At 40.9% G+C, this 23,639-nt stretch overlaps 2 protein-coding genes across 2 annotated transcripts in view; one reads left to right on the top strand and one right to left on the bottom strand.

The window, feature by feature from the left end:
- The window catches only part of gdap2 (ganglioside induced differentiation associated protein 2), a 30,356-nt gene extending 29,531 nt beyond the window's left edge, over positions 1-825 (bottom strand). Inside the window, exon 1 of the mRNA XM_039818323.1 lies at positions 584-825. The gene's annotated coding sequence lies outside the window, so the exon portion shown is untranslated. The remainder of the gene's footprint in view (positions 1-583) is intronic.
- Positions 826-2,278: 1,453 nt separating this feature from the next.
- Positions 2,279-22,373, top strand: wdr3 (WD repeat domain 3). The gene is made up of 27 exons (XM_039818719.1): positions 2,279-2,385; positions 4,008-4,209; positions 4,305-4,514; positions 5,559-5,677; positions 6,453-6,531; positions 9,079-9,174; positions 9,778-9,879; positions 10,139-10,240; positions 11,921-12,021; positions 12,204-12,308; positions 12,868-13,098; positions 13,191-13,284; positions 13,448-13,549; positions 13,689-13,771; positions 14,756-14,894; positions 15,002-15,058; positions 16,361-16,461; positions 16,980-17,091; positions 18,201-18,335; positions 18,445-18,495; positions 18,978-19,043; positions 19,313-19,405; positions 19,602-19,652; positions 19,786-19,829; positions 19,959-20,087; positions 21,829-21,922; positions 22,058-22,373. Exons 2-27 carry the CDS (start codon positions 4,036-4,038, stop codon positions 22,211-22,213), a joined length of 2,826 nt encoding a protein of 941 aa, XP_039674653.1. The 5' UTR covers positions 2,279-2,385; positions 4,008-4,035; the 3' UTR covers positions 22,214-22,373.
- Positions 22,374-23,639: the final 1,266 nt, after the last annotated feature.

Genomic DNA, 23,639 nt, shown 5'->3' with positions numbered 1-23,639 from the left:
GAGGGGTTTGGTCATTTATAATTCATAGCCTGATTTTTGTAACATTTTATTCCTAAAAACATGGTGAAAATGTATTTTTTGTCAATATTTTCGAGAAACAAAAATTTGACTCTAATATGTCAACAAAATGAAACAAGAATTTTGAAACTAGCTTTATCCAATGTTCAGATTTCTGTTCTGGAAATGTAGCTAGCTATGCAAGTTAGCACATATTAGATGATGCCTCATTTGTATATTTAAAACATTGAATTTCAGAAAACTTGTAATACAAAAAATGATTGTCCCAATGTAAGTAATCAACTGGGGAAGTTTCATTGTGATATATATTAGTTGAAATATTCCCCCTATTCACCTGCAGTGTCTCCCCTTTAATTAACCAAAACACAGCAACATAATGAGAAAGTAAGGGGTGAACAGTCGTGCTGTCAAAAAACAAATTTCACCCCCAATAACTGAACTCCTCTGTCTTTCTAAACATATTTACGACAGTCCTCAATAGACATATTTGCTTAATAAACCGATTAGACCGTATCAGATCAGATTGTATTTTGGCCTCACGACCACAACATCAGCAGTTACCCACCTCGCCAGTTGTATTTCCTCCAGCAGTTGTGATGTCCAAAATTCAAAGAAATAATTAATAAATCTTGACACGACAATGTTTAGACTCAGGAGGCATCGTCGTTCCACTGAATCCTCATACTAGCGAGCAAAGTAATCACAAAAGCGGTCATAAATTAAGTTTAAAAGTGCCAGTCAACCAGGTTTACACATTTAGCCAGTATGCTAGGTGCTTTTTGCTGCAACGTCAGTTTAGCTTGAGTAAATAACATCCGGTTGTGAATTTCAGAATAAATGTCCAAGGTTTAAGGTTTTTATTTTTTTCAAATTCTCAATATATCTCTACATTGTGCAATGAAATGCATGTTTGCCTCCTACAGGCCTGTCCTTGGAATATAAATTAAAAAAACGTAAGAATACCATATATACAACAATATATTTATTTATTTTAGATAATATGCACTTTTTTTTACAGGTTGGAGAGGGGAAACAACTCTTAAATGACATTAGAAACACTCATTTTCCCGTGCATTTACGTAACACATCCTGTCTATCCATCTGCCTGACCTATATGTAAAGGATTCTGTAATAATTCCATATTTTGATCATGTGTTAAATAATATAGTATGGGCAAATTAGAGCTGGTAAAGGGCTTCTTCTTCTGCTTCTTCTAACCCTAAAACATGTAGGTACACTGCTTTTTGAGTAGTATGTTTAATATGCTTTTTTGCCCTATCCTTTCCCCATTGTGATGCTTGTGAATTAATGTCCTGATATCGAAACAGCACATGCTTTTATTCTTTAGGGACCATACAAGTACACATCTGGTTCTGTTATTACTATTTAACTTGACGTATCTGTTCTTCAGTTTCAATCAGCTGACACTTCCGCTGTGACTGTTAAGGGTCTTGCGCAGATCACTCTGGTCTTGCGCTATGCTTGCGCAATGGTCTTGTGAGAAGTCGCTGCATTTTTCTGTGCGCCAAGCATGTCTGACCACTGATAAAATAAACAAAATGGTTATCTACAACAAAATCATAACAAAAGCGTAATTTCGGGATTTGTTTTCCAAGAATGAAAAGCTTTGGCAAGTCTCTTGTCAAGTGTGTTGGGCTTTTTGGCAGCGCAGACAAAAGCAACAGAAAGAAAACGATCGAGCAAAAAGAAAACGGATTTTGTGTGTTCCATCCATAGACTGTATATTAATATTAACAGTCTATGCTTCCATCACTAGTACTGGGTACTTTTTGTAACGGTATATTATAATGTTACGTATATTGAAGTGTTGCACAGCAGTGGTAGAGTGTAACTATGTACATTTACTTTAAAGTACTTGACTTTACCAGAGTCTTATATCTTTTCATGCTACTCCACTAACGTTACATTTCAGATGCTGTACTTTTTACTCCACTACATTTATCTGACAGCTTTAGTTACCAGTTACTTTACAAATTAAAATGTTTGCGTACAAAACATATCTGGAGCTTATACAATCTTTTATAATACATTAAACTACCAAAAATGTAATACCTCAAGAACATTTCTATTTATACTTACATACTTTTACTTAAGTGACATTTCCAATGCATGCCTTTGACTTTTTAACAGTGTAGTATTTGTACTTGTACCAAGGACTGTTACGACTTCTACGTAATTATTAAGGCATTAAAAAAGGATCTGAATACTTCCTCCACCATGGTTGCATGGTAATGACAATAATCTTTTTTTTTTTTACTGTATCGATGTGTGATCTACTGGTTGGGTCTAAAACAGCAGCGCAGTGAACACAACACAAGTTTAGCTAGCAGCAGCTGCATTTCAGAGGTAAGAGGAGAAACTAACCAAACATTAAAATGTGTTGCGTTTAAGAAAGAAATGTTATCGTGATGTAAAACATATCAAGACATGAATCTACGTTATATCAGATTGTAGGAGCTACGTTTACGCAAGAACTTCACCACGTGTGTTCAGGAACAAGCGGTGTGTCCTGGTTAGGTGCACTCGATTCATTGTACAGCGTTGGCTGGGCGGACAGGGTTTGCCGCGTATGTAGATATTTAGGCAGAGGCTCTAAACCCCGACCACGTGGGCAGTTTGTAATACCAAAACAAAGGCTCCATTTACTAAGTAGACTAGCGTGCTTTACCAAGCTAGAAATGGACTAAAAGTAAGCCTTTAGCTTTATTGTCGCTTATTTAAAAGCATAATATACAAATATGTAGGTACAGAAAACCTTATGTATATTAAAGTGATACCACCGGAGATGAAATAGCACGAAACACTAATATTCTCACTCTGGATCACCACAGACTTGTAACGTTATGCATTATGATAAGTGGTGGAAGTAGTACTCAAATATTTCACTGTAAAAGTAACAATAGCACTGGGTAAAAAATACTCTGTTACAAGTATAAGTCCTGCAATCATAATCGTACTTTAGTAAAAGTACAAAAGTATTGGCATCAAAATATACTAAAAGCACCAAAAGTATACAGTTTATATATTACTGAATTATAGTTATTTATGCATTAATGTGTTCATCTCGCTAATTATTCATTAGTTGATTTCATAATTTGTATAAATAATCTGACTCTGCAAAGTAACTGAAGCTTTAAAATAAATGTAGTGGAGTAAAAAATCTGCCTCTAAAATGGAATAGAAGGATAAAGTAGCATGAAATACAAATGCTTATGTACCTCAAAATTGTATTTAAGTGCAGTACTTCAGTAAATGTACTTGGTTACATTCCACCACTGGTTATGGTCATACTTTTAACACATTAATAATGGAACATAACACACTAAGATCAGTAATACATTTAATCTTTAGTACCTCATGTTTATTGCTGTGAGGTGTTTTAATTATTTGTGTCAATTAAGTTCTCTACAAATGTGTTGTAACATTATAATGTAAATGACATATCAGTTTAGACATGTAATGCTAGATAACATTAGTACATTACTGATTAGAATAATTAATTACAATATACACTTTTTGGCCAAGAATATGTGGACGGCCGTGTTTCATGGTTTGGTCTAGACCCCTTAGTTCCAGTTAAGGAAACTCTTCATACTACAGCATACAATTATATTTTAGACAAAAGTTTGATTCCAATTTTGTGGCAAATATTTGGGGAAGACCCTTCTCTGTTTACCTTGTTTTTTTCCAGTTTGATGTGGAAGAACTTGACTGGCCTGGCCGTAGAAAATAAACATAGTTTTCAAAAAATATTATAGAATGTGTTTGTTTTTGTAAGGACACATACAAGGCTGTTGGCATTTTATGGAGAAGAAACATTCAATAAAGTAGGATAAGGTCACTAAGAACTAAAATGCCTCAGACACACCATACAGTAGATTTCTGTGGGAGTAATTTATGAATACTACAGTATTGTTTTTTTTCATAGTGTGATCAGACGAAGTCGCTCTTATGTTCTTGTGAAACAGGATACAGAATCACCTGAGGCTGCCGGTCATGGGGTTGACCAAGCAGTACCTGCGCTACGCTGCCAGTGCAGTGTTTGGAGTGATCGGAAGCCAAAAAGCCAACATTGCATATGTGACCCTCCGAGGGGGAGAGAGGGGGCGCTACGTCGCTGTGGCTGCATGTGAACACGTGTTCATCTGGGATGCCCGAAAAGGAGAGAAGGTGAGATTTTGACGTGGTTATGACAGCAGGTTCAGGTCTCCAGTCTTCTTCAGACTTTCCAGAATTCGAACCCGGTGTCTTGTCTTTCTGTCTAGGTCCTGATCCTGCATGGCCAGAAACACGAGGTGACCTTCCTCTGCCCCTCGCCCGATGGCGTCCATATCGCCGTGGGTTACGAGGACGGTGCCGTGCGGATCTTCAGCTTGCTGAACGGCGAGAGCAACGTCTCCTTCAATGGCCACAAAACTTCTGTCAGCGTCATGCAATATGACACGCTGGGAGCTCGGCTCGTCACTGGTTCCAAGGTAAGTCAGGCAGGATGAAGGGTTGAGGAGACAGGAGACTTTGAGATCAAGATGAGAATGTAAATTACATATATCGGTCCCTCCAGAAAAACGGGATTATGCGATCGCATAATTCAATGCATAATCAGCCAAAGTCCGCATATTTATGCGGGGGCCGCATTTTTTTCAAATATGCCGCACTTTCGCCGCATAAATTGCCGATTTCTGGGCAAAATATGCGGGGCTTGCGTGATTTCATAATCCCCGCATTTTCGTTGCAAAAAAGTCACATATATCTTAGCAGAAAGTTGGAAAATGTTGCATTTACTTCACACAAGAGCAGCCATTTTCCCCTGTTGCCATGACGTGACGTAATTACGCGATGTGAACATCATTGAAAAGCAGGATGTTGGGGAAATCACTTTTTTTTTCTTCTCTTTTTCATCAAACCGCAGTTTTTGCAAGTTCCCACAATTTTTGCAAGTTCCTGCATTTTCATTGCATTTTCATTGCATAAATATCCTGCATATTCCATCGCATTTTTTAAAGGAGTACGCCACCGTTTGTTGAAATAGTTCTTATCACGGTCTACCCTGGCTGTAGATAGGTGGGCCAACGCATTTTTTGTCTCAGTGCAGGTAATTAGAGTTTTTTTTGTGTCTTTTGTTGGCTCACTTTTACTCACAACATGCTAACCGGCAACACAGGATTCCATTCACTACGCTAAGCTAACTAGGGGCGGCGCTGCCGGTGTTGCACCGGACTAAAACAATGCATGCACAAAAAATGCGTTGGCCCACCTATCTACAGCTAGGGGAGACCGTGATAAGCCCTATTTCAACAAACGGTGGCGTATCCACTTAAGAAAATGTGCTGCATAATCAAGGATTTTTGCCCCCAACAATCACAAAAAAAACACTGCATTTTGAGACACACCTGAGACACCGGTGTTAAAATCAGAAGCGTGTGTACAGATTTAATCAAATGAATCTAATTCCAGTCGGAGCTCTTACTATTTGTTAAAGCATGTGTTGAGCGTGTCATTACCCCTTCCTCCCCCTTCAGGACACAGATGTGATCGTGTGGGACATCATCAATGAGTGTGGGCTGTACAGGCTGAGAGGCCATAAAGACGTCATCACACAGGCCTTGTTCCTCAAAGACAAAAACCTCCTGGTCACGAGGTAACCAACCTTTTCCCTGATGCCTTTGACACTATCTTATGACAATTGATTAATAATTAAAGACTGAGTAACAAATATAAGTCCGAGTTTTACGAAGCTTCTTATTATTTACCTGATGCCAGACACTCGTTCATTTTGCAGTTCCTCGTACACTAACATTATTTGATGACATGCAACTTTGAAAAAGGAAAAGAATGTCATGTTATGCATCTAAATAAAAACGACTAGAATCACAGCTTTTTGTCACTTTCAGCAACTGTTGCGAGAAGTTATCCCATATTGAACAGCTTCATATTTAAAGCTAATAACGAGAGCTTTAGGGCATTTTCCCCAGTAGAGTTTCTGGGCTCTGATTTGTTGAAACACCATCCGTGTTTTTTTTTTTTTTTCTTCATTCTTTTTTCAATTAGCACATTTTTACTCAGACTTTTATATTAATATTATACACATTTGGGATAATGTAATTCCCTCTATGCTATCATTCAACAAACGGTAACATTAAATAATGTGGTGGTTGTGAGTTTAAGCTGGGCTACATGACTTCACACTGCCTTCGATGCAGCCATATGAACTTGCATGTGGGTTTAAGTAGTCCTCACGAAACAATATAATCTTAAATGTAATATAAAGTTTAATGTGACATTTTAATTGTGCTTTTTAAGCTTTTAACCTTTTAATAACAATAAAAAAACACCCTCCTACGCTTAACACTGTTCAAAACAAGAAGTGCAGTGTTGCTAACACATGTGTGTCTGTGTGCTCTGCTGCTGTACAGCTCCAAGGACAGTTTTGTGAAGTGGTGGGACCTGGACACACAGCACTGCTTCAAGACCATGGTGGGCCATCGCAGTGAGGTGAGGGGCTTCAGACTCTATACTCATTAACATAAACCATGTCAACTTTTTTTAATTACAAAGCTGTTCGAGGTGCGATATTTAAATACCGCGAAAGTATCAAAACACTCAATCCACAGAGAAATGCACACAGCCCGTATTTAGAAACTGGGCCTTTAAACGGGCAGTCAGGATGTCTGTACGGTTGTAATGTCTCAACTATACTACAGAATGTGCAGCTTCAGTGCCGTTACAGTCATTTCCCGGCTGCAATGACGGTGCATTGCAGCCAGGGAATGACTGGAAACCCGGAAACGCTGACCAGTCAGAGCAGACTGGGCTTTTTCGGGAGGGGGGCTTAAAGAGACAAGCGCTGAAACTGAGTGTTTCAGACAGAAGGTGAATACAAGTATATTCAGACAGACAGTTTGAGTCTGAAATAATGTGTTTTTTGAACTTTAAAGTGCCCATATTATGAAAAAATCACATTTTCTGGGATTTGGGGTGTTATTTTGTGTCTCTGGTGCTTCCACACACATACAAACTTTGAAAAAAATCCATCCATGCTGTTTTGAGTGAGATACAGTTTCTGAATGTGTCCTGCCTTCAGTCTCCTAGTGAGCTGTTCAAAATCGGCTCGGACTGTGACGTCACAGTCCAAAATGAGCTAGCTAACCACAACCGTTAGCTCGTTAGCATGCTAACCGTTAGCATTAGCATGCTAACGCTAATGCTAACGCTAGCATGCTACGTCGTTCTCAATAGCAAAATCTGCTACAACACACACAAGTTCACCATAATCTACAAAAGAACTACTTACATGTGCGCCCTCATTTAGAAGTCTCCCAGCTAATCCTGCCTTGTAACTGACCAAAGTTGGAGAAACAGGCTTTCTTTTACTGTCTCTAGAGTTAGCTAGCTGACATGCTCTACATCTGAGCTACTGAGCATGTGCGAGTGCAATCAAAGATAGTACAGAAGAAGAAGATGAAAAGAGGTCTCACTCTTTAGCTAAAACAGAAACCAGGTGAAAAGAGGATCTGCAGCAGTGAGAGAGAGCTGTGCAGTACAACAAAAATATGGTGTTTTTTGAAAATTAAACCATGTAAACCTATTCTGGTACAACCTTAAAATACAGTTATGAACCTGAAAATGAGCATAATATGGGCGCTTTAAATCATGTAAACATGTCCTAGTAGAAACCCAAAATATGAACATGAGACTGAGCATAAATGGGACCTTTTAAAGAAAAAGTTAGTCAGTAAAACTAGTTATGACCCAAGTGGTTATGCAACCAATTTTAGTAGCTGATTTAGTTACAAACTAACTAGTAGTTACTAAGCCTCTATTGTCCACTTTACACCCTGACTGAGGAGAGAACTTACACAAAGCTGGTGCAACCCAGTGCAGTTTACTAAACACAGGTTAACATAACCAGTCTCACTTCTCATACTCAATTTGATTTGCATGGCTCTGGCTATTTTCTAAAGCAGAGCTAATGTTGTTTCAGTCTCCTGAGTTTTGTGTTTTTTTGATTGTATTACAACTAATGTTGACATTAGGCAAGGGAGACAGGATTGATTCATTTAACGGAGTGGAGGCTCATAATTAGATCACTGAGACAATATCCTCATTGTTGTAAACAAGACCTTGTACTCAATCTCAAAGAAACGAGAAGAGTTAATTTGCAAAAACAGATGCAAGCCAATTTTAAAATGACCTAGAAGGACACATGCCTTATCTCACAATGTTAATGCAGTGTGAATTTTCCCAGTCTTAAACACATTTTTTTTTGTTTTGATTATTTCAACACGACACGAATGCAGCACAAATGCCCAATCATCCAATGTTAACGAAAGTGAAAAATATTTTGTGGATTCGGACCTGCTCCAAAATTGAATGTGTTCTTCCTTGGCCCATGCTACACCCTTCCACTTAGTTTCATGAAAATTGGGCCAGTAGTTTTTGCGTAATCCTGCTGACAGACAAATATAATAAAAAACAAACCGAAAACATAACCTCCTTGGTGGAGGTAATAAACCAACACCAGTTTGACTGATATTCCCGGCCTGCAAAAAAAGAATTAATAAAAAAAAAAAAAACATGATTTAAGAAGATAAATAAAACGAAGATATCTGTTTTTTGCAAATTGAAACTTTGTATATGGGTGGACAGTCTTTGATCAGTGTGCTAATTGTGGCCACATTGTTGAATTGAGACGTCTTCAGTCTACAGATAGTAATATCTAAGACTTCTTAGCGTGCGATAGAATGGGAATGAGCGGTTTGCTGCGGTCCTGTCAAAAATAAGCTAAGATCTTGTAAAGGTCCAGATGAGTTTTTATTTTACATGATATTTCTAACATGATATATGTTCATGCATGTTCACTGTTTTTTTGTGTTAAGTTTGTTATGAGAAATGGAAGATATTACATTTTGGACGATGGCAAACATATCTTTAACATTCCTCCATTCATTCTTGGTCTTTTAAGAGGCTGCATGGTATTTTTGTACCTGGATGAATAAGAGGAGTCTTTGTGACGGCATTTTATTTTTCTGTGTGTGTTAGGTGTGGGGCATGGTGCTGCTGAACCAGGAGAACAGGCTGTTAACAGGCTCAGCAGACAGTGAGCTTCGAGCCTGGGACATCAACTACCTGCAGGAGGTGGGACACAATACATGCCAGTTTTTCTGCTCCCTGTATAACTTATCGATACACACGGAGAAGAACTGGGAAGTTAGCTGAAATGCTGATACATAGGGCTGCACGATATGAGGAAAATATGTTATAACGTTGAATATTGCAATGATATTACTTAAATAAACAGATATTAAAGTGTACTCAGTTCTGCATTTCTGCTTTCAGTATTCTTCTAAAATACAACAAATTGCTTGTTGAATTTAAAACAAATAAAAGGAAATCATTTCCAGCATTATTTTATTGAACAAATTGAACACTGACTTGAATATTAAAGGCGCCACTAAAACAAGAATGACAGTTACATTTTAAAGTTAAGTTTTATATTTTCTTTCAACTAACTTAAATATCTGAGTGTCTATCGCGATATGTTGCAGCCTTTCGCGATGTGTATATTGCGCAAGTTGATATTGCGATGCCGATTTTAAAAAAGAAAAAAATATATATATATATTGTGCAGCCCTAATACATAGCCACCATGGCAGAATAAAGCCTCACCTAAGGACACCTAACCAAAAGAGATATATAAAATTGCCTCAGTTGTTGTAAAAGGTCTGTCTGTCTGCTCAGGAGAAAGCTGAAGGTGAGCCCAAGGTAAAGAAGGGGAAAACTCTGCTGGATGATGACGACGATGAGGACAACGAGGAAGGGGTGGATGAAAGTCTTGAAGAGGTACGAGAGTTAATGTATTCTTGTGAGAAAATACTGCAACAAAATGATGAAGACTACATGGATATATCATTTTCTTTAACACATGTAATGTCTTCAGAGGGAAAAAGGCGAATATATCTCTGCATCATTTGAGGCCACACTACCCGATTCATTTATACGTTACATACATTCATATATGCTCTCTCTCTCTCTCTCTCTCTCTCTCTCTCTCTCTCTCTCTCTCTCTCTCTCTCTCTCTCTCTCTCTCTCTCTCTCTCAGCGGATCCTGAGTTGTAGGAAAGCCGGATCAATCCTGAGAGAGGCCCGAGACCGAGTCGTTTCGCTGGCAGCAGACGCCAAGGCCAGAGTCATCGCCTGTCATGTAAGTGTCGAATCGTCCTCCGGTTTCCTCTGAAAGATCATAAAAAGTCTGGAATACCCGATGCAGAGGATGTCTGGGTTCCTTCTAGAGATGTTCACACTTGTATATACACTTGTATGTATATACAGTACATTCTTTTTCATTCATCTAAGTGTATTTTTCACTAGTTGTTCTGGCATTCTTATTTTATTTCATCATTTATCTTATTTATTATTTCTAGTATATTTCTTGTATTTTTGGTTTGTGTGTGAGTGTGTATGTCCTTTAGTAAATTGCTTCTTGCTGCCTGAGTAATTTCCCAATTTGGGATTAATAAAGTCTATCGGTCGATCGATCGTACCGATACCAGTATCGGAAAAGCCTCCGATACTGCCTAAAATGCTGGTATTGGTATTGGCCAGTACTGGAGTTTATGCACCGATCTGATACAATGTAATTTAGCGCTGAAGAAAATCTTCTTTAAAGTAGTTTATTTATGTTCTTTTACCGTTACGACAATAAAGTTCTACGGCGTTCATTGTTTGAGTTTGTTCACGTTTCACAAAGAGTGTAACCTGAGCTAGGCCGACAACAAAGATAGAAATCATATCACATCCTTACAGGGAACATAATATACTGCTGTTCAAAAAATAATAAAAAATATGTGTTTTTCAAAACACTGGTATCGAATCGGTACTCGGTATTGGCCGATACGCAAGTTCAGGTATGGGAATCCATATCGGGAAGCAACAAAATGGTATCGGGCCATTTCTAGTTCCTTCAGGAATCATCTGGGAATTTTACGAAGATGTTCTGCCCAAACCAAACTTAATATTTGTAGTTTATGAAAGTGCCTCTCGTTAGAAATGAAAATGTTATCATAGCCACAATAAAGAACAGATAAAGCACACTTATTTTCTGCTCTCTTTTTAGAACCATCTTACTATGTCATGTTGGAGCTCAGATGTCAGCCTTTCTTTTGTTTGAACGAGACTCAAGTTGACATCTGAGCCTTATCATTGTCCATAGTTTGGGCTTTTTTCCCGGCACAATTGGCCATCATCAGTGGCTGTTTGGCTGCTTCAGCACATTGATTCATTTCTTGTCTGTCCTGTTCAGCCACAAAATTTGTGATTTAGCTTATTAAGTGCAGTTTCTAGATCTTCTTTGCCCACAAGCATGAGAGCACAGTGCAAAATCAAAGAAAGGCTTTACAGACCCAGCTGCACATTTTTGTCCTTTTAATCAATTTTTTTTCCTGACCACATGATGATACTGTTTGAAATGATTCACAATGGCGTGAAATTAGTTTGTTGCTAAGTTTGTTTTGTTTATCTTTCCTTCATGTTTTTTGGATTAGAAAGGGACACTGTATACTTACAAGTTATTTCCTCCCATGAAGGCTCAGGCAGAATGAACATGCTTGTCGGCGTACAGCTGGCTGTCATATGTAGTTTGTTTGTAGTGTGTTCAATTAACATGAATCAAAATAAGGCAGCAGTTGGTTACTGTCCGTGTAAAGTTGCCATGTGTCAGTACCCTAAAGCTGGAATTACAGAGGGATTTTTACATTGTTGTTTAGTAGTATTTTATGCAATGAATGTGCTTTGTTTTCATCAGAATCTGTAACATTCAAATATATCTATATTGATATTCTGTAGGGAATTAATGCTATACATATCTCTTTTCATCCTTCATCAGGGCAATGATGCAGTCCTGGAGCTCTTCACTGTGCTGTCAGACGAGGAAGTGCAGAAGAAAATGACAAAGAAGATGAAGAAAGCCAAGAAGAAGGCAGCAAAGTAAAGACAGTTATTTCTGTTTAGTTCATTTGAAAGGTTTACATGTTACTTCTTATCCTAGTATTAGAAGTATTTTTATCTTTGCACCCACTCATACTGATATTGCTACACTGTAGAGTGCACTAGTTACTCAGTTGCATGCTGAAGCTGGAGCTTGTCGTGTGGCTGCCCCCTTGCTGTAGATCTCAAGAAGATGCACGCGAGGAGGCAGCAGAGCCGGTGGTGGAGAGGACGCTGAAGGACGAGATCCTCAGACTGACCAACATCAAGGCCTCCTCCAAGATCAGGTCAGTGTGGAGCTAGTCTCGCATTGCCAGACCTTCCTCCACAGCGCTGCGATGTAGGGTCTGGCTAGTCCACACAGCATTCCGGGATGGGAGAAAAACGTGCTCCGGTTAATTGGCATTTCTTTAAACCAATCACAATCGTCTTGGACGATACAATAGCCTCGGGAAGGAACTTGTTTTGGTGAAACGTGTACGTTCAAAAGTTGTTTTAAGTAGTGCAACAGAAAACTCAGATTGGACAGATCTATCTAGCTAGCTGTCTGGATTTACCTTGCAGAGATCTGAGGAGCAGTTAACCATAGTCCTCATATATCCACCGGAGTTTAAAATGCCAACACAAAGAAAGCGGAAGGTGACGGACATCCGGCTGAAATAAGGGACATCCGGGGGAATTTCCGGCGGCACCTGAACAATCCCGGAAATGAAACGTCGTTGATATATTGTAGAATAGTATGGCGCCAAACACGACAGCAGCTTAGAGTCTAGAGAGGTGAGCTCGCGACCAACAGGCGTATTTAATTCCCCCTCCCTCTCACACGTCTCCCGCATCCCCTCTCAGGTGGGTGGACTGCCTGTCGTGTGCAGGTGGTGAGCTGAAGGTGGCGCTGCTGCTGCAGAACAACACCATCGAGACCTACAGCCTGAGGACTTCAGACAAGACGCCCACAGCCAACAAGACGGCTCGCCTCACGCTCGGCGGCCACCGCACCGACGTCCGCACGCTGTCCTTCAGCTCGGACAACCTGGCCGTCCTCTCCGCCTCTGGGGACACAGTCAAAGTTTGGAACAGGTGAAAAGTCTTACAGCTTTTATATAAATGCGACAAAAACGATAAACGCCGGGAGGTGGTCTCACCAGATCTCCTGCCCCCACCCGTTACAGGTCAACTCTGCAGGTGATTCGCACCATGGCCTGTGAGTACGCCCTCTGCTCCCTCTTCGTGCCTGGAGACAGACAGATCATCCTGGGAACTAAGGTATTAGATTCCATCTTTGTATGCATTTGCTGCTGTTTGAGAGGGAGTTTTGCGTTCCCTTCTGACCTTTCAGTTAAGAACTTCTATGGGACAGGAGGACAGGGTTGCTAGCTGTTAAGAAACATCTTTTCTAGTTCATATTTTGTGCTGTTTTTCCTGTCAGAGCGGGAAGCTGCAGATCTTTGAGTTGGCCTCAGGAAGCCTACTGGAGACTGTGGATGCCCATAATGGAGCTCTGTGGTCCCTGTGCCTGGCCCCAGACCAGGTAAACCTGACTACCTGCAGACACACCTGTCTTACCCCTTTTTCTAAATATCTCGTACCATGTCAAACCTTTACACTCGTCAGAACAATAGCTGGCTTTTCTGTGCTTTCTTATTGTGTTGTGCGTGTCACTCCTGCAGAGGGGGATTGTCACAGGAAGTGCAGATAAGACGGTGAAGTTCTGGGAGTTTGAGCTGATAAAGGACGAAGGAACTGGCCAGAAGTAAGTGATCACCTTGTGCAAATTACCTGTGCAGTTCATTTGGGACTAGGCATTGCACGATTAATCGTTATAAAATCGGCATTTTTTTCGGCCTTTATTTTGATAGGACAGCTGAAGACATGAAAGGCAAGCAAGTAAAGAGTGTGCTAAGAAATCATTCTGTTTTTGATACTGTACTTAAATTGGCAATTGACAAATCCATTTCTCTAGAGACCGAAGCTGTAGCTGCATGTTGATTGACGTTGATGTTTTAATGATGTAAAGACATGTTCAAGGAGTTCAGATGGAGCCTGTATCAGGGCCATATTTAGTTCAGTGTGTTATATGTCACTATTTTTGGTAGCCTACTGTACTTAAATGGCCAGTATGTACTTTATTTTCTTTATTTGTTGAAGCCTCCATGTTACAGGCTTGTGATGCGCTTTAGGTGCCAAAAAAAAAATCAGTTTGGTACTGCCATTTTGTTTTGTTTTGTCATGGTTCATGTGTGCAATAAACATTACAGTTTGTGAGAAAAAAAAAACATGGCAGAGAATCGTGATATCAATTCTAAGCAAAAAAAATTGTGATTCATATTTTTCCCCGACTCGTGCAGGCCTATTTGGGATTTCCTTTCACCTCAACAGAGATCTTAAGATATTGTCTCCTGGGACAAAACGTGTTTGTTTTTATTCTAAGGAATGTTTAGTACAGCTTTAATAAATAAGTAGTTGGTCTGAAGTCACATCAGAATACTTATGTATTGTTATAGATTATTTCTACTATATTTGGCTTTTTACTCACACCATGTAGTTTATGCAAAATTAGTAAGCATATTCTCTGTACTAAATATAAACTGGTCTCTACCATCGATGTTAAATCTTATATTGAATGTGTGCCACAATTTTCAATCGTGAATTGCTTAATAAAGCACATAAATGCTCAGTAACGAGACTTAGAGACATGACTCAGCTTTCATATTTTGTGTGTGTATGTGTGATATAGGAGGCTGACAGTGAAACACACACGCACTCTGAAATTGGAGGAAGACATTTTGTGTGTGAAGTTTTCTCCTGACCACAGACTGCTGGCTGTCTCTCTGTTAGACTGCACTGTCAAGGTCTTCTACACAGACACACTTAAGGTACACACCACGTGAAATAAGTACGGCGTATTCAGTATAATTGCTTCATTATTAGCGTCATAGTGTCTGTTATTATAACTGAACATTTCTCCCTCTCGCTGCTTCAGTTCTTCTTGTCGCTGTATGGACACAAGCTGCCTGTACTTTGTCTGGACATCTCACACGTGAGTACTCTCAAGCTGCAAATGTCTTAACTATCAGCTGTGTTTAGGCCTCAGTGATTAAGGACCCTATTTTAACGATCTGAAAGTATTTATATATTTATTTGTGGGCAGATCTCGGCCGCTGTTGCTATTACACCGGCGGGATAAATGAGTCTTGCGCCCGACGCAAATCTAACATGGGTTGGTCTGAAGTAGCTAGGTGTGGTTTGGGCGTAACGTGAAAATAACCAATCAGAGCGTCATCTCACATTCCCTTTAAGAGCAGGCGCGCTTGTTCCATGGCAGACTGCTATTATGACGTCGGATTTGCCTGGCGCACGCCAGCGGAGCTGTCCGGGATGCGGCAAAGTAACAAATGCCCGTCTTGGCCGGGTGGCGATGTTGCTGCGGCCTCTCGGGCGCATCTCCTCAAGTCTGGAGAGGATTGCTGCAGCCATGGAGCGTGGGCCTCCAAACGCACCACCTACACCTGTTGTGCCCCTTCCTCCTCCCCCCCCTCCATCTCCATCCACCCGCTCCACCAGGAGCGCATCGCGCCAGATTCCGCCGTAGTGTCCAATCCCACCGTAGTTCAACATCACGTCTCCTTAAGTCTTCTAATATTTCCTCATTTATGTCATCAACACATCCATGATTCATGGAAATGTTGTGTAAAACCCAACAAGCCACAAAGAATGCTGGGACTTTTTGAGGACTGTACTGTAAAATGCCTCCTGACCTATCCAAACACCTGAAGCGCATTTTCAGTAATATTTTTCTTTGTAATTATGTATGGTTTGCAAAAATGGGAACTGCTGCATCCGTGTAGATGAGAGAAGCAAAGTGTATGCACGTTGTGCACACGCTACATTATGGCCAAGCATGCGCCCCTAAAATAGCATCTGAATAACGCGCTACTGACTTTAGAGTTTCTGAGTCTATTGGACCTGCATCTGGGCGTGGAGTACCTACGGCCTGAGGGGAGTAGCTTAAACTGACAGGACTGGCTATGACCATTGTTGCCTCTGTCGGTAACTTCTGCAACTTTGTCGCCTCAGCCACAAATTCTGTTCGTCTGCATGCAAGCGGCGCTCGAACATCGTTCCAATTTAGTCATCACTGGGACTGAATAAGAATAATAAGAACCATAACATTTTTACTGGCCTCCATGCTGCTTTCTAATGTTTACTGTTCACTAACCCTGTTTTTCGGCTTGGTCATGGCTGTCGTTGCATCAGTTTGTTTGGGATCAACTTGTGGGTCATCTTGACCCTCAGTTCTGCCTCCCAGGACTCTGACTGAGCTCGTGTTTCTGTTAACTAGGATAACACACTTATCGCCACCGGCTCCGCCGACAGAAACGTGAAGATCTGGGGTTTGGATTTCGGCGACTGTCACCGCTCCATGTTTGCTCATGACGACAGGTAACGCCCAACAACACGGACCCAAACCAAATGTTTGTCATGTGTTCATTGGAACGAAAACCACTTTTTTTTTAATTAAATATGTGGTGATGAAATCATTTTCTAGGCTGTTGAGTGTCCAGCTGTGACTTCATCTGTTGTGGTCAGGGACTCTGATCCGTGTCCTGTTAACTCGGACTGCCCTGTGACTTCACACCAGCTGCTCCTTCATCTCACCGCTCATCTGTTTTCTCACAGATCATCTCACTTTTTTTTTTTCCTCCTGTTCTCTTCTCATTTTTTTATTTATTTTCAGCCTTTCTGTGTTCACTTAGTTTTCTGTCTGTTCTTTGATCTTTTTTTGTTGTCTCTCTTTTTGTCTTTCTCGCTTGTACTACCTTTCTTCTGAGTTCCTGCTGAGGAACCTGCTTTCTTTCTTTTTGCCTTCCCTCCTTTCTAGCTCTGGATTTACTTATTTTCTACTTTTCCCATTGGCTTGGCTGACTTTCTCTTCCCCTCACTCTGTTTCTTCTCCACAGCGTCATGTTCCTCCAGTTTGTCCCCAAGACTCATCTGTTCTTCACAGCGGGGAAGGACAAGAAGATCAAACAGTGGGACGCCGACAAGTTTGAGCACATCCAGACGCTAGAGGTGACGCTCGGCTTCATACCCTTGATATTTGGGATCCCGTGGCTTAGATCGAGCGTGCTCTGGCAGGCTTCCTTCACATCTGAAATGCTGAAATCATATACTGACCACACCTCATTGGTCAGCTGTAAAACAGATCTGTTAAAGAGAGAGTCAAAAACTAGATTATGGGCATTTGCATAAATGATTCCGGTTGTTAGTAGGTGGATTCTGCACGATCATTTGCATTGATAGGCATTTAAAAGCAGTGGTGGAATGTAACTTAGTACATTTACTCAACTACTGTACTTAAGTATGATTTTGAGGTACTTGTTCTTTACTTGAGTATTTCCATTGTATGCTAATTTATACTTCTACAAGTTGAAAGCCAATACTTTTTTCTTCACTACCTTCATTTGGATCACTTTAGTTGACTTAACAGATTTAGATTACTAATACAAAATAGAAATCAACTACTTCATTATTATAATATTATGATTATTATAGATTAAGCTATCCAGCAGTATATAAATTCAATAAAATTAGCTCCACATCAGTCTTGCATTGCCAGGCCTATCTCTACAGCGCTGTGGAGTAAGGTCAGGCTACACCACAGATACATTCTGGGATAGGAGGAAAAAAAACGCTCAGGGTTGTTTGCAAAGCTGACCGTTGTCTTGGAGCCGCTAAGTTGCGGACGCAGTGATGGTGGCGCTGCAAAGTAGTCTGGAGAAGGAACTTGTTTTGGTGGAACATTTGCACCCCGCAAAACAAAGCGACACACAAAATATTAAATTAAGTTGTGGCCAGGTTAGCTCAGTTGGTAGAGCAGGCGCACATATATAAGAGGTTTACTCCTCGACGCAGCGGTCGCGGGTTCGGCTCCGACCTGCGGCCCTTTGCTGCATGTCGTACCCCCTCCCTCGCCCCTTTCATGTCTTCAGCTGTCCTGTAAAAAAATAAAGGCCTAAAAATGGCTAAAAAATTATCTTAAAAAAGAAAAAAAAAAGTGAACTGTTGTCACAACACATTACCGTGAGCTATTTAAGTTTGCTGGATACATGGTTAATTGTAAGTTGCTCTTACCAGCGTATCGCCGTGTGTGACATTTGGCTTTTCTCTCGGCCTTACAGGGCCATCATCGGGAGGTTTGGTGTCTGACCATCAGCCCCAGCGGTGACCACATTGTGTCATCATCCCACGACAAATCCCTGCGACTGTGGGAGAGGACCAGGGAGCCCATCATCCTGGATGAGGAACGGGAGATGGTGAGGCGGAGGGCGGCGTGGACACAGACAGATTTGACAGTTATTCAGACACACAAACAGCTTCTTCTTCTTCTTGTTCTTCTAAATGACCCTCTTTTCATATTTACAGGAACGGGAAGCAGAATTTGAGGAGAGCATGGCCAAAGGAGATGTGCCTGTGGTGAGCACTCAGTTTTCAACTTCCTGGCATCATCAACATTTATACTTTTTCACCAGACATTACCTATACTTGAATATTAGCTTTACAGTTATTACCTACCATAACCAAGGCTGTATCAGTCAAAACTTGAAACTTAATTTCAAAGCGTAAGGAGCATTTATGAAGAACATTTGTTCACAAAAAACAACCCCAGCTCCTTGCATTTTGGGTCCATGTCCTGTCATTGGTTCAGAGTGCATTCTCAGTCCTAAAATACCACAGTTCACTTGGAAGATGTTTGACACTTTTAGGCAGCTCGTAAACCTCTCAAATAACAGTTTGAATGGAAACGTCCGGGCAAATTGGCTGAATTGAAGAACACTATCATTAATTATATCACCACCCAGTCTTGAATTGCCCTGCCAGTCTAAATGAAAAGAAAACTCAGTTCTGTTTTTGTGTAAGATGGATGTAAGAGATGCGTTGCCTTGTTTTATCTTCAGGTACCCGGAGAGACGGAAGGAGAGGCAGCACCAGCCAGCAAGAAGACCGTTGAGACCGTCAAAGCTGTGAGTTGACTTCCCCTCGCGTTGGCTTTCATTGCTGCCATTAGTTAGATAGTTTGTTAGTTTGTTTGATGTCATTCACATTAAAATACTTTTGTGTTGGCTAAAGCTAGTTGCATTCATCTTTTGATTCTGCGTGGCAAACCCCGCCTATAGGGTGCTCGGGGAAAAACAGGATTAGTTTAAATTCAGTATGAATGAATAAAAGTATGAATAAGCAAGTTTTTGTTCTTTTTATGATGTTCTTGCTGTCATGTGATTTCTTTCTGCAGGCAGAGCGAATCATGGAGGCTCTGGAACTTTACAAAGAGGAAAACAGGAAGATGGAAGTGTATAAATACGCTTGTCAGACAGCAGGCAACGAGGTACTGACATGATGCAGTAATCCTGTGTTTTATTCCCTCTGCTGTTGCCCCTTCTTAGGAGAATGGGGCCATAAAACATCCTGTTGTTGTGTTGTTTTTGGATGCAATGCAAAACGTTCTTTTAGCTTCATTTTTATGATGTCGGCATTATGATTTGTCAAATAAAGTTTGACAAACGGCTGATGTCGTTTTTCAGGTTCCTCCGCCGAAGCCCAACCCTATCCTCGTGGCTTTTGGAAACGTTTCAGTAAGTAGAACAGTGGTGAAGGAAAAAATGTCTAGCCAACTTCGCTTCCAGTAACTGAACATTATCAATAATAAACCTAAATGTGTTGTATTTAGGTTGTTTTCAGCTGTAGGTAACTAAGTCTGTCTTTCAGCCGTCCCGCTACGTTTTAGACGTCGTGAAGAAGGTCAGATCGAGGTAAGCCGTAAGCTCAGGGTGACGAGACCAAACAAACACCATGTTTCACTCTGACTTTAGCCATAAATAAAGCTGGTCTTTCATCTGCAGTGCTGCGTGCATATAAAGCCAAGTTTTTGTGCTCCCCAGTGAGCTGGAGGTTTCTCTGCTGGTGTTACCATTCCCTTACATCCCCGAGCTGCTGACGCTGTTCAACAGTTACATCAAGCAGGGCCTGGAGGTGGAGCTGGTCTGCCGCTGCCTTTTCTTCCTTCTCAAGTAAGTGCTCTACCTGTGTGTGTGTGTTTGTGTGTGTGTGTGTGTGTGTGTGTGTGTGTGTGTGTGTGTGTGTGTGTGTGTGTGTGTGTGTGTGTGTGTGTGTGTGTGTGTGTGTGTGTGTGTGTGTGTGTGTGTGTGTGTGTGCAAAAAAAAAAAAAACAAGAGAAAAGAGGTTTTGTATTTGTTTTTAAATGAAATTCAGAGTCAAGGGTTCAGAGATCAGCTTTTCAGACAAAACAAGAACAGGATGAGCTGAGCAAATCTTCTGTTGGCCAAAATGTGCAAAATATGTGAATTAAAAACTAATAAATACGTGGCCGGGTTGGATCAGTGGGTAGAGAGGCCGCACATGTACTGAGAGGTTTATGCCTCGACGCAGAGGTCCAGCGTTCAAATCCGACCTGTCCCTCCTCTCTCTCCCCTTTCTCACCTAGTCAAATTAAAGGCAGAAAAGCCCCAAAAATTAATAAATACTTGAAAGTTTACTATGTATCTATTTTTCATGCACTTTCAAATACCGCTCATTCAAATATCGTGCCGCCAAAAAGCTAGTTCCATGCACAGCCAACAGTGTGTGTGGAATGGGTTTGTCACAGAACAATGAAGTACCTATTTTCAAAACGTACTTCATTGTTGAAAAACTAAAAAAAAAAGGAAGAAAAGAAAATCTCACAGTACGGATTGTTTTTGCAAACTGAAAAATAAAACAAATCTGTGAAATTAAATTCTTTAATGGATAAATTAAATCATTTTGGTGAAGGTGTAAGTTTTAAATGGCTTTTTTTATTTATTTATTTTTACATTAAAGCTATAGTGTGTAGTTTCTGTCGCCCCCATGAGGAATTCTAAGTAATGACAAGAAAACTGTCGGAGCGTCCGCATTACCCCCAATTTCCACCGGTAGCAAATCAGCACAGGGCACATAGTGCGGGACAGGAAGTCGAGCGCAGAAGCAAAATAAAACATCCGGTTAATTTTCAAAATAAAATACACCGTGCTCACGGCGGATCGTATTTCCCTGCACTACACCTTGAAAACACAGCAGACGTTCTGCATTCGGTGGAAATCCCCAGTTAGTTTTTTTTTTTCATATTAATGACACATGTACGTTTGTTTGTGTGGAAAGCCCGCTTTTATTAAGCAACGGTAGGAAGGCATTTGGAAATGTCAACAGATGAGCACATCAGCGCACACGGGGCAACAAGCGCACCTACATAATAAGCTTTTTTTAAATTTAAAATGTTCAATGTCTTATCGCGCTGATGTGACCGAGCCCGACCCGAACATCATTTCTAAATATCTGTCTGAATCTGGCCCGGCCCGTCGGTTCAGGTATCCATCCTCTAGTCCACATGATACAAGCCTTCCGTAATTATCTTCACTCGAGTTTCAGCACTGGAAAGTCGCCAGACGCCACAATCTTCTGAACGTAGCCATACTGAGAAATCCAGAGAGTTGTGTGGAGCTGATCTTAATTAGCTTTGTAGCAACTCATTTGTCAATGGCTTGAATGAAACGGACGTTCATTAATATCAAAAAGTTACACACTAAAGCTTAACTAATTATAATGAGAAGAAGACTTTGTTGACAGCCATAAAAAAAGCATTCAGTATTAAGGGTAATTAGACAGAAATATTGTGGTAGGGCAGCTCTAATTGTAAACGTAGATCTGCACACGCTGCTGTCGATTGTTCTGGTGATACAGTATCGGGCTGACACTGTTGTCTGTTTCCTTTTTAAGGATCCATTTTGGTCAGATCTCCAGTAACCAGATGCTGCTGTCTGTCATAGACGAACTACGGACCAATACTGTCTCAAAAGTGCGCGAGATCAGAGTAAGTAACATCCAGAGAAGAGAATTCTGTCACCGAGAGAAGCTGTTTGTCGTTAGGACCGATGTAGAGATTATTTTCCTCATCACACCTTTCCTTTTCCATTTCCTCACCAACTCTTCTTTCTTTGTGTCTCAGGACGTGATGGGCTTTAACAGCGCGGCGCTCCAGTTCCTCCAGCGGGAAATCGAGAGCAAAGAGGACGTGATGTTCTTTGCTGACGCCACAGGCCAACTGGCGGAGAAGAAGAAGAAGAGGAGGAAGAGGGAGCGAGCCATCCTGACCATCGCTTGAATCATAATGGACATTTTTGTGTACAAACATCCGCTCCCAGCTGTATTGCGTGGGCTTACACTGTTGGTTTTTCTACGTTATGAAATCCTGATAGGAAGTTAACAATGTTATTCAGTGGCACGCTTCATTTCCCAAATAAACTGTCTGACTTTTTCTCACAGTAATTGAGGTTTTATAAGGGGCTTTCAAAACAAATAAATCCTCCACTGTAGAGAGAAATGGAGTGTGTCTACACAGCCGTTCCCTCTGCAGCTTTAGGTCTCTATAAAATATATCCATATATAGATACATTTCATGTTCAGGGCAGCACTAGTACTCCCTCCATGATCACCACACACAGACGACAGGTATGATTTAAGCTGGTTTCTGTCCTACAGGCCCACAGGGAGCGATTCAGGCCCCGAGCCGAGCCAAACCAGGCGAAAGATGGTTTGGACATGGCTGGGGTTTTGAAACCTGTCAGACTACCTGAGCTCCAGACCACCTGGGTGTTACCACGCTGTCCCAAATAGCAAGTCGCTGAGAAAAAAAACCCTCCCTCGATCCCTGTTGGCCTCGCTGCAGCCGTCCACCACTGAAATCGGGGAGATGTAGCTTGACTTTACAGCCCTTGTAACTTAGGCTGAATTTATAGTCCCAAGGCCGGGTAGATGTGGTAAACATATTTCATAGCGAGGGAGAAATGTGAACAGCGTGTGTTTTCGAGGTGCCCAGGCCTCTAATCCTGTGACCTTTACAAAAGTTTCACACCCACATCTGACACTTAATTTTCCACAAGTGTGTTTATTTCCTGACCGTGGGGCGCTGTGGAATGAAATGAACCCTTTAAAACACCTCTCGCTCACTGTTCATGTTTTAATCTTACGGCGGACAAAAAACAAATTAACTCTGTATTTACAGGGTTGTTAAAAAAAAAAAAAAGGGGCCAGCAGCTCTTTACGGGGCTGGATTTGGTCTCGAGGCTGTAAATGTCACACCTACCAAAATTAAAAATTCTTCAGGAAAATCCCAGAAACACTCGCACAGCACTTAAACCGTATTCGCACCCAGCAGCAGTTTAGATTAGTCATCACAAACTGATTTAAAGGGGAACAATGCAACGTTGAAGTGAAGGCCTTGAATCTACGAGTGTCTACCAAACATGTAAATAATTGTAACATTTCTTTGAACTTAAAGGGAGGTTACAGCACAAGATATAGTTCAGTATTTTTAAATGGCCAATGCCAAATCTGAATATAAAAAACAACAACACAGCAATATTTTCTGGGTGTGTCGTGCTTTTTAACAGAACCTCATGCAGCATTTCTCTCACTTCACTCATCTGTCCAGACAACTTTTTCACAGTATCCAGTGTAAATAGCAAGCGAGTCATTGCATATCTTGACTTTGAACATTTCCAGCCTCTTGCTCTCTAACTTCTGGCCAC

This window comes from Perca fluviatilis, chromosome 12 (assembly GCF_010015445.1).
Source record: "Perca fluviatilis chromosome 12, GENO_Pfluv_1.0, whole genome shotgun sequence".
NCBI classification, from domain to species: domain Eukaryota; kingdom Metazoa; phylum Chordata; class Actinopteri; order Perciformes; family Percidae; genus Perca; species Perca fluviatilis.
Note: the sequence above shows the minus strand (reverse complement) of the source record. Positions and strands in the feature narration are given on the sequence as shown.